The following is an 11,238-nucleotide window of genomic DNA, read 5'->3' as shown; positions in this document are numbered from 1 at the left end:
TTTTGCTCGATTACCAGTCTGCCTTTGCCATCCTTTACCTGCGCTATCTCCCTTGTGGCCCCCAATCTAAAATGCTGCCTGAATTGGTTTCAGATTTTGAGATATGCCACCACCAACCGGATTGTTGTGAATCTGGCCGGAGAAAATGGGAGAGGAGTGGAAGATGAAAAGCTTTGACAAAATGACTTTTTTCAGCAATAATATTAGGCAATCTCAATTGCTAATATAGACAGAGTAGGGAAGGAGGGGAAACTCTAGGAGAATTTAAATCAACATGTCTCCAGTCCAACAAGGCAGCAAACAGAAATTCATCCCAAGGAGGAGGAAACATGCTAAGGGGAAGACACGGCAACCATGGCTGACAAGGGAAGTCAAGGACAGCATAAAAGCAAAGGAACAATCATACGTGGTGAGGATTAATGGGAAGCCAAAGGATTGGGAAGCCTTTCAGTCTTTAAAAGCAAGCAGAGGACAACAAAAAAAGCAATGGGGGAGGGGGGGGGGGGGCGGAAGAGGAGGAGAGGATAAATAAGAATGTAAGCTGACTAGTAATATAAAAGGAGATTGCAAGAGTTTGTTTTTGATATATAAAAAGATTTAAAAAGGCAAGAATGGACAATGGATCACTGGAAAATGAGACTGGAGAAGTAATAATAGGGGACAAAAAATGGCAGAGGAACTAAATAGGTACTGTGCATCAGTCTTCACAGTGGAACACACCAGTGGCATACCAGAACTTCAAGCGAGTCAGGGGGCAGAGGTGAGAGAAGTGGCCATCACCAAGGAGAAGGTTCTGGGCAAACTGAAAGGTCTGAAGCTGGACAAATCACCTGAACTGGGTGGACTACACTCCAAGGTTCTAAAGGAGATAGCTGAGGAGATGATGGAGGCATTGGTGGTGATCGTTCAGAAATCACTGGAGGCAGGGAGGGTCCCAGAGGATTGGAAAATGGCTAATGTAACACCCTGTTTAAGAAAGGAGAGAATCAGAAGACTGGAAAGTATAGGCCGGTAAGCCCGACTTCAGTTGTTGATAAGATTTGAGACTCCATTATTAAGGATGAGATTGCAGAGTACTTAGAAGTGCTTGGTAAAATAAGACTGAGTCAGCACGGATTCAGGGAAGGTCAAGCCTGACAAATGTTAAAATTCTTTGAGCGGGTAACGAGGAAGTTAGTCAAAGGAGAACTAGTGGACCTGATCTCTTTCGATTTCCAGAAGGCCTCTGACAAGGTGTCATACAGGAGGTTGCTGAATAAGAGAAGAGCCTATCTGATGGGGGCAAGGTACTGGCATGCATAGAGATTCACTGACTGGCAGAAGGCAGAGAATGGGGAGAAAGAGGTCCTTTTCAGGATGGCAGCCGGTGACTAGTGGTGTTCCGCAGGGATCAGTGTTGGGACCACAGCTATTCACGACATACATCAATAATCTGGAAGGAGACTTCCGGGTGCGGCGATGACCAGCTAGGTTGCACGTTTCGGCAGCTCCCGGTGGAACGGACTTTTGGGCTCTTGCTAGGAGCCCCAACGACAATTTTAACGGCAAAAAACACTGTGCGGTAATCCACCCTGGACACGGATGTAAAAAAGAGAGGAAGGTGGCCGGATTGTGGTGGATCCTCTAGAGCAGCGGCCAGGAAGGCAGGCACAAAGCAAGATGGCGTCGGAAGGAGGCAGTTTAATATGGGGCCCTGACCAACAAGAGTTCCTGCGGCGTTGCGTGGAAGAACTCAAAAAGGAGATGAAGAAGGAGCTGTTGGCCCCGATATTACAAGCGATTGAGGGGCTAAAGGAGGAGCAAAAGACCCAGGAACAGGAGCTTCGGGTCGTGAAGGCAAAGGCTGCTGAGAATGAGGACGACATACAGGGCCTGGTGGTGAAAACGGAGATGCACGAGGCACAACACAAAAGGTGTGTGGAAAGGCTGGAGGTGCTGGAGAATAATGCGAGGAGGAAGAATTTAAGGATTCTTGGTCTTCCCGAAGGTGTAGAAGGGGCGGACGTCGGGGCATATGTGAGCACGATGCCGCACTCGTTAATGGGATCGGAGGCCCCGACGGGTGCGCTGGAGATGGAGGGAGCCTATCGAGTTATGGCGCGAAGACCGAGGGCTGGAGAAACTCCTCGAGCCATAGTGGTGAGATTTCTCCGATAGAAGGACAGAAAGATGGTCCTCAGATGGGCAAAGAAAACTCGGAGCAGTAGGTGGGAGAACACGGTGATCCGCGTATATCAAGATTGGAGTGCGGAGGTGGCGAGAAGGAGGGCAAGCTTTAATCGGGCCAAGGCGGTGTTGCACAAACGGAAGATTAAATTTGGAATGCTGCAGCCGGCAAGACTGTGGGTCACACATCAAGGGAAACACCACTACTTTGAAACGGCAGATGAGGCGTGGACATTTATTGCCGAGGAGAAACGGGAGTGAGCGGGCCATAAAAAGAACGTTTGGAACAAAGTGGGGGGGGTGAATATGCGGGATGAAGGGGGGGAAAAGAGGGAAGAGGTGACTTCCCAAGTTGTTAATCCTGCGACCCTGTAACTTTTCTCTCTTCCCCATGTCGTGGGGGAGGGGGGGGGAGGGAGGATTAGGAGCTGAGGGCGCCGGCCATTGGGGGCAGGGCCAAAAGGGAAGATGAAGCTTTGTTCCCGCGCTATGGTAATCACGGCGGGAACAGGGAAGCAGGAAGGAGGGGGCCTCGCACAGTGTGAGCCGAGGTCACGGGGGGGAAGCCGAGGTCGGCCAGAGTTTGCTGACTTCTGGGAGCAACATGGGGGGTGCAATTACGCTAGTTTGGGATCTAGCGGGCGGGGTGGGGGGTTAACTGGGTTGCTGCTGCTGGGGAGAAGGGGGAGCTGGTATGGGGGGGGGGGGGGGGGGGGGGCGCCGCTTGGGGGAGATACGGCTACGTGGGAACCGGGTGAGGAGCTGGATTGAAAAAGGAGATGGCTAGTCGTCAAGGGGCGGGGGGGGGGGGGGGGGGGGGGGGGGGGAAGAGCCCCCCAACCCAGTTGATCACGTGGAATGTGAGAGGGCTGAACGGGCCGATTAAGAGGGCACGGGTACTCGCACAACTAAAAAAACTTAAGGCAGATGTGGTTATGCTTCAGGAGACGCATCTGAAGCTGATAGACCAGGTCAGACTACGCAAAGGATGGGTGGGGCAGGTGTTTCATTCGGGGCTAGACGCAAAAAACAGGGGGGGTGGCCATACTAGTGGGGAAGCGGGTAATGTTTGAGGCAAAGACTATAGTGGCGGATAGTGGGGGCAGACACGTGATGGTGAGTGGCAAATTGCAAGGGGAGGCGGTGGTATTAGTGAACATGTATGCCCCGAACTGGGATGATGTCAACTTTATGAGGCGTATGTTAGGACGAATCCCGGACCAAGTAGTGGGGAAGTTGGTAATGGGTGGAGATTTTAATACGGTGCTGGACCCAGGGCTGGACAGATCGAGGTCCAGGACCGGAAGGAGGCCGGCTGCAGCTAGGGTGCTTAAGGACTTTATGGAGTGGATGGGAGGAGTAGACCCCTGGAGATTTAGTAGGCCTAGGAGTAAGGAGTTTTCGTTCTTCTCCTATGTCCACAAAGTTTATTCACGAATAGATTTTTTTGTTTTGGGAAGGGCACTGATCCCAAGGGTGACGGGGACGGAGTACACGGCTATAGCCATTTCGGATCATGCTCCACATTGAACATAGAACATAGAATTTACAGTGCAGGAGGCCATTCAGCCCATCGAGTCTGCACCGGCTCTTGGAAAGAGCACCCTACCCAAGGTCAACACCTCCACCCTATCTCCACAACCCAGTAACCCCACCCAACACTAAGGGCAATTTTGGACACTAAGGGCAATTTATCATGGCCAATCCACCTAACCTGCACAACTTTGGACTGTGGGAGGAAACCGGAGCACCCGGAGGAAACCCACGCACACACGGGGAGGATGTGCAGACTCCGCACAGATAGTGACCCAAGCCAGAATCAAACCTGGGACCCTGGCGCTGTGAAGCAATTGTGCTATCCACAAGGCTACCGTGCTGCCCCATTGGGTGGACCTGGAGATAGGGGAAGAAAAACAATAGCGTCCACCCTGGAGAATGGACATGGGATTATTGGCAGATGAGGGTGTGTGTTTAAGGGTGAGGGGGTGTATTGAATGGTACTTGGAACTCAATGATAATGGGGAGGTACAGGTGGGAGTGGTCTGGGAGGTGCTGAAGGCAGTGGTTAGAGGGGAGCTGATATCTATCAGGGCACATAAAGGAAAGCAGGAGGGTAGGGAAAGGGAGCGGTTGTTGAAAGAACTTCTGAGGGTGGACAGACAATATGCGGAGGCACCGGAGGAGGGACTGTACAGGGAAAGGCAAAGGCTACATGTAGAATTTGACTTGTTGACTACGGGTAATGCAGAGGCACAATGGAGGAAGGCACAGGGTGTACAGTACGAATATGGGGAGCAGGCGAGCAGGTTGCTGGCCCACCAACTGAGGAAAAGGGGAGCAGCAAGGGAGATAGGGGGGGGGGTGAGAGATGAGGAGGGAGAGATGGAGCGGGGAGCGGAGAGAGTGAATGGAGTGTTCAAGGCATTTTACGAAAGATTATATGAAGCTCAGCCCCCAGATGGAAAGGAGAGAATGATGTGCTTTCTGGATCAGCTGGAATTTCCAAAGGTGGAGGAGCAGGAGAGGGTGGGACTTGGAGCACAGATTGAGATGGAGGAAGTGGTGAAAGGGATTGGGAACATGCAGGCGGGGAAGGCCCCGGGACCGGATGGATTCCCAGTTGAATTCTATAGGAAATATATGGACTTGCTGGCCCCGCTACTGATGAGAACCTTTAATGAGGCGAGGGAAAGGGGGCAGCTGCCCCAGACTATGTCAGAGGCAACGATATCGCTCCTCCTAAAGAAGGAAAAAGACCCGCTGCAATGCGGGTCCTACAGGCCCATTTCCCTCCTGAATGTGGACGCTGAGATTCTGGCCAAGGTAATGGCAATGAGGATAGAGGATTGTGTCCCGGGGGTGGTTCATGAGGACCAAACTGGGTTTGTGAAGGGGAGACAGCTGAATACAAATATACGGAGGCTGCTAGGGGTAATGATGATGCCCCCACCAGAGGGGGAAGTGGAGATAGTGGTGGCGATGGATGCCGAGAAAGCATTTGATAGAGCGGAGTGGGATTATTTGTGGGAGGTGCTGAGGAGATTTGGTTTTGGGGATGGGTAGATCAAGTGGGTACAGTTGCTGTATAGGGCCCCGATGGCGAGCGTGGTCACGAATGGACGGGGGTCTGACTATTTTCGGCTCCATAGAGGGACGAGGCAGGGATGTCCTCTGTCCCCGTTACTGTTTGCACTGGCGATTGAACCCCTGGCCATAGCATTGAGGGGTTCCAGGAAGTGGAGGGGAGTACTCAGGGGGGGGGGGGGGAGAAGAACACCGGGTATCTCTGTATGCGGATGATTTGTTGCTAGATGTGGCGGACCCGGCGGAGGGGATGCCAGAGATAATGCGGATACTTGGGGAGTTTGGGGATTTTTCAGGGTATAAACTGAACATGGGGAAAAGTGAGTTCTTTGTGGTGCATCCAGGGGAGCAGAGCAGAGAGATAGAGGATTTACCGTTGAGGAAGGTAACAAGGGACTTCCGGTACTTGGGGATCCAGGTAGCCAAGAATTGGGGTACATTACACAGGCTTAATTTAACGCGGTTGGTGGAACAGATGGAGGAGGACTTTAAGAGATGGGACATGGTGTCCCTGTCATTGGCAGGTAGGGTGCAGGCGGTTAAAATGGTGGTCCTCCCAAGATTCCTTTTTGTGTTTCAGTGCCTCCCGGTGGTGATCACGAAGGCTTTTTTCAAAAGAATCGAGAAGAGTATTATGAGTTTTGTGTGGGCTGGGAAGACCCCGAGAGTGAGGAGGGGATTCTTGCAGCGTAGTAGGGACAGGGGGGGGGGGGGGGGGCTGGCATTACCGAGCCTAAGTGAGTACTACTGGGCCGCCAATGTTTCAATGTTGTGTAAGTGGATGGGAGAAGGGGAGGGAGCTGCGTGGAAGAGATTGGAGAGGGCGTCCTGCAGGGGGACTAGCCTACAAGCAATGGTGACGGCGCTGTTGCCGTTCTCACCGAAGAAATACACCACAAGCCCGGTGGTGGTGGCTACATTGAAAATTTGGGGGCAGTGGAGACGGCATAGGGGAAGGACGGGAGCTTCGGTGCGGTCCCCGATAAGAAACAATCATAGGTTCGTTCCGGGGAGAATGGATGGGGGATTTGGAGCATGGCAAAGAGATGGGGTAGTACAACTGAGAGATCTGTTTGTAGATGGGACGTTTGCGAGTCTGGGAGCGCTGACGGAAAAATATGGGTTGCCCCAAGGGAATGCATTTCGGTACATGTAATTGAGGGCTTTTGCGAGGCAACAGGTGAGGGAATTCCCGCAGCTCCCGACGCAGGAGGTGCAGGATAGAGTGATCTCAGAGACATGGGTGTGGGATGGTAAGGTGTCGGATATATACAGGGAGATGAGGGACGAGGGGGAGATCATGGTAGATGAGCTGAAAGGGAAATGGGAAGAAGAACTGGGGGAGGAGATTGAGGAGGGGCTGTGGGCTGATGCCCTACGTAGGGTAAACTCATCGTCCTCATGTGCCAGGCTAAGCCTGATACAATTTAAGGTGTTACACAGGGCGCATATGACTGGAGCACGGCTTAGTAAATTTTTGGGGGTAGAGGATAAGTGTGCGAGATGCTCGAGAGGCCCAGCGAATCACACCCACATGTTCTGGTCATGCCCGGCGCTACAGGGGTTCTGGGTGGGGGTGGCAAAGGTGCTTTCGAAGGTGGTGGGGGTCCGGGCCGAACCAAGCTGGGGGTTGGCTATATTTGGGGTTGCAGAAGAGCCGGGAGTGCAGGAGGCGAGAGAGGCTGACGTGTTGGCCTTTGCGTCCCTAGTAGCCCGGCGCAGGATATTGTTAATGTGGAAGGAAGCCAAACCCCCGGGTGTGGAGACCTGGATAAACGACATGGCAGGGTTTATAAAGTTAGAACGGATTAAGTTCGCGTTGAGGGGTTCGGCTCAGGGGTTCACCAGGCGGTGGCAACCATTCGGCGATTACCTCACAGAAAGATAGAGGGAATGGAAAAGAAGTAGACAACAGCAGCAACCCGGGGGGGGGGGGGGGGGGGGGGGGAAGAGAGAAGAGGAGGAATCGGACGGACTCTCAGATATGTATAGGTATTTGTTATAGGTAATTGTATATTGGTTTGTATTTTTGGAGCGTATTTATTTTGGACAAGGCAGTTGCCATTCAGTTTTGTTCTTGTTTTTGTTTATATATTATTTATTTATTTGTTTAAAACTGGCCACTGTTATTTATATTGCTTTATTGTTGTGTAAAAGAAACACTATGTATTGTTATGTTTGGCCAAAAATCTTGAATAAAATATATTTTTAAAAAAATAAATAATCTGGAAGGAGGAACGGAGGACATTGTTGCTAGGTTTGTAGAAACAAAGATCTGTAGATGGACAGGTAGTGTTGAGGAAGCAGGCGGGCTGCAGAAGGACGTGGGCAGGCTAGGAGAGTGGGAAAAGAATTGGCAGATGGAATACAATGTGGAAAAGTGTGAGGTTATGCACTTTGGAAGGAGGAATGGAGGCATGACTATTTTCTAAATGGAGAAATGCTTAGGAAATCAGAAGCACAAAGGGACTTTGTTCACAATTTTCTTTAGGTTAACATGCAGGTTCAGTCGGCAGTTAGGAAGGCAAATGCAATGCTAGCATTCATGTTGAGAGGGCTAGAATACAAGACCAGGGATGTACTTCTCAGGCTGTATAAGGCTCTGGTCAGACCCCATTTGGAGTATTGCGAGCAGTTTTGGGCCCCGTATCCAAGGAAGGGTGTGCTGGCCTTGGAAAGGGTCCAGAGGAGGTTTACAAGAATGATCCCTGGAATGAAGAGCTTGTCGTATGAGGAACGGTTGAGGACTCTGGGTCTGTACTCAGAGTTTAGAAGATGAGGGGGGATCTTATTGAAACTTACAGGATACCGCGAGGCCTAGATCGATCGAACGAGGAGAAGATGTTTCCACTAGTAGGAGAAACTAGAATCAGAGGCCACAGCCTCAGACTGAAGGGACAATCTTTTAAAACAGGGATGAGGAGAAACCCCATCAGCCAAGGGTGGTGAGTCTGTGGAACATTGCCGCAGAAGGCTGTGGAGGCCAAGTCACCGAGTGTCTTTAAGAGATAGATAGGTATCTGCTGCACTTGTACTTCTAGATGGCAATGGTCGTGGGTTTGGAAGATGCTGGCTAAGGAATCTTGGTGAATTACTGCAGTGCTACTTGTAGATTGTTGGACGAGACAAAGGATGAGACGCAAAAAGATGGGAGGAGGAGCTGGACATGGGAGATAGGGGGCGAACTCTGGATCGAAGCTCTGCACAGGGTAATCTCCACCTCGTCACGCACAGGGCAGAGCTTAACGCAGCTAAAGGCGGTGCACAGGGCGCACCTAACCAGGACATGGATAAGCAGGTTCTTCCCAGAGGTGGAGGATAAGTGCGAGCACTGTCAGGGTTGACCATGTTCTGGTCAACACAAATGTAAACTTCGAACACATATATAGTAAAAGGGTGTAAATTATTTATGACCACAATGCAACTGTATAATTGAACTGTATGATGATAAGACTTCCCGGTCATAACGTAAAATCTCCAATAAAAATGTTAAAAATAAATAAATCTACATAGTTCCCTGTGGTCTAGGCTACCATCTCACAGAATCCGCCTGCCAGGAGCGCCGTATCTAACCTCCACAAGTGACGCTGGGCTCCACAAGTGACCTGCCACATAATGCAGTGCATGGTCAGATATTATAATTGCAGTGCACTCAGCCTCCACCACCCCAGGAATACTAATTTCCCCACTATAAAAAAAGTCTCGGGAGTATACCCAATGCATGTGTGAGAAGAACTCCTCGCTCTCGGGTGACTAAACCTTTCTCTCTGCTCCCTGCCCCCGAACAAAACTACCACGCCCCCACCAAAACCCCACTTACCATCACATATTTCACCAGCCCCCAGGGTCCGTCAAAATACTGTCTGCCGTAAAGGCCACCCTCTTGTTAAACAAGAGCTCCTCCCCTCTCGACCTCATATCAAAATTTGAGTGGAGCGCCTGCCCCACCCGTCCCTTCCTTAGCCTCATCTGGTCCCTAACCCTCAAATGCATCTCCTGCAAGAAGATTACAACTGCTTTCAAGCTCTTCAAGTGAGCAAACTCTAGGGATATTTGAACCAGACCATTTAGAACTCTCATGTTCCACTTGACCATCCTGACAGGGCAATCTCAGAATCCACCTCATGAGGGTATCCAGCCCGATCCAGGCCTGCCTCAGTTTCAGGCCCACCCAAAATGGCTGTCGTCACTGCCCTCACCCAAATCCATCCGCAAAGAAACCTGCGTTACCAGCATTCTACCCTCCTTGCATACTAACAGGACATACTAACCCAAACTCTGGCAAAGAAACATGGAACTCTGTATAATAAAAACATTTAAAATGGTAAAGAACAAACGCATGAACCTGTAAACATTCAAACATTCAAAAAAACACAAACTCCATAACGGCTCATCACCACCATTAATTCTCCCCCAAACCATTTTTCCTCACAAACTCAATTGCCTCCTCCGGTGCATTGAAATAATGGTCTCTGCCCTTAAACATGACCTACAGTTTCGCCAGGTTCAGCATTCCAAACTGTACATTACTCTTGAAGAACACAGTCTTAGCCTTGTTAAACCCAGATCTACATTTAGCCAGATCAGGCACGACATCCTGGTAAATTTGCATGGAGCGTCTCTCCCAGCTACTGTCTCGTGTGGTCTTTGCCCATTTAAAAATTCACTCCTTGTTTAAGTACTTGTGCAACCTGGATCTCGGCTTCTGGTACAGCGACCGGTGTGCCTGGTACACCTCGGGGGTGGGGGGTTCTATTAAGACCCCCTCCCCCAGCAGTTTCCCAAACATCTTTGCCACGTATTCAGTAGCGCTTCTACCTTCGATTCCTTATGGTAAGCCGATTATCCTCAGGTTTTGACACCTACATCGGTTCTGCTGGTCGTCCACCCTGGCTTTCAAGACTCTCTGGGCCTCCGCCAACATTGCTACTTCTGCCACTAAAGAGATAATCCAGTCGCTGTGGTTCAAGACCGTCGTCCATCTCGCGAATTGTTGCAATTCCAATTGCTGCTCCACCCTTTTCATTGCCACATGAAGGGAAGCTACTGCCACCTCAGTCGCCTTGGCCAGGTCTTCCCGCATCACCTATGCTTCTGCAATTCACCAACAATAAATTCCATTAACTGCTCCATCAGCAATTGGGAGGATGTCAATGACTCGGCGAGGTCCGCCATGTTCTCCTTCGCTTTGCCATGTGGATCCTCTGAATCTGGAGCAGGGGTTTTATTCGATTTGTGGCTCGTGTTATATCCCCAAACATCCCACACCTGAGGAGAAACCAACCAATTTCATTTGCTTCAACTATCTTCCCACCACGGCACCTATTTACCATGCAAAATGGGTCAAAAACCAAGTTTCCAAGCGTGAGCTACCTTGTGCGTGACCTCTCAGCTCATGGCCACCACAGAAGGCCATCTTACGCTTTTTCTAAACAGACATTGATGTCCTACTGTTTCTGTAGTGTGGGTTACTAAGAACTAAAAGGAAAAGCTACAGTAATGAGTGTTAATATTTTAGTTACCATAAATTAGATATTTCTTACCCGAGCTCTGACTGAAAGATGGTGGAATGACTCGAGGTGGTATAGTTCCTGTAACTGGTTGATAACTGGGAAACATATTTGGAGGAAGGGGGACATTTTGTCCTGTGGCATTCTGAGAGAGCAAAAAAATAAAATAGCAGTTAAATACTGCATCTAAAAATCAGACATCAAAAGATATTTTCTCTAAAAGGCTAGTTTTAAATAGGTTGAATTCTTAACTGGCAAATTAGCAAGTTAAAAATAGCCACGGGTGTTGTTTGTACCAGTCGCTGTAATGCAAACGCTGCAGCTTTCTCCTGGGCTTCACTGTCTGACTGGCATTGAGGTCCATGCACTAGCAAACCATTTGCTAACTTCACTTGGCAAACTGTCAGGCCCTGGTGAAAGCAAAACATTCTATTAACAACTAATGCTTGAATCATATATCAAATAATGGATAAACTAT

At 49.9% G+C, this 11,238-nt stretch overlaps 1 protein-coding gene across 3 annotated transcripts in view; it reads right to left on the bottom strand.

Moving 5' to 3' along the window:
• Positions 1-10,757: 10,757 nt before the first annotated feature.
• The window catches only part of xrn1 (5'-3' exoribonuclease 1), a 169,882-nt gene continuing 169,401 nt past the window's right edge, over positions 10,758-11,238 (bottom strand). For all 3 annotated transcript variants that reach the window (XM_072473914.1, XM_072473915.1, XM_072473913.1), the window contains 2 exons: positions 11,057-11,170; positions 10,758-10,905 (listed from right to left, as the gene is read on the bottom strand). In XM_072473914.1, coding sequence (XP_072330015.1) covers positions 10,765-10,905; positions 11,057-11,170 — 255 coding nt within the window. In that variant the 3' untranslated portion in view covers positions 10,758-10,764. The remainder of the gene's footprint in view (positions 10,906-11,056; positions 11,171-11,238) is intronic.

Source organism: Scyliorhinus torazame, chromosome 14, assembly GCF_047496885.1.
Source record: "Scyliorhinus torazame isolate Kashiwa2021f chromosome 14, sScyTor2.1, whole genome shotgun sequence".
NCBI lineage: Eukaryota > Metazoa > Chordata > Chondrichthyes > Carcharhiniformes > Scyliorhinidae > Scyliorhinus > Scyliorhinus torazame.
Note: the sequence above shows the minus strand (reverse complement) of the source record. Positions and strands in the feature narration are given on the sequence as shown.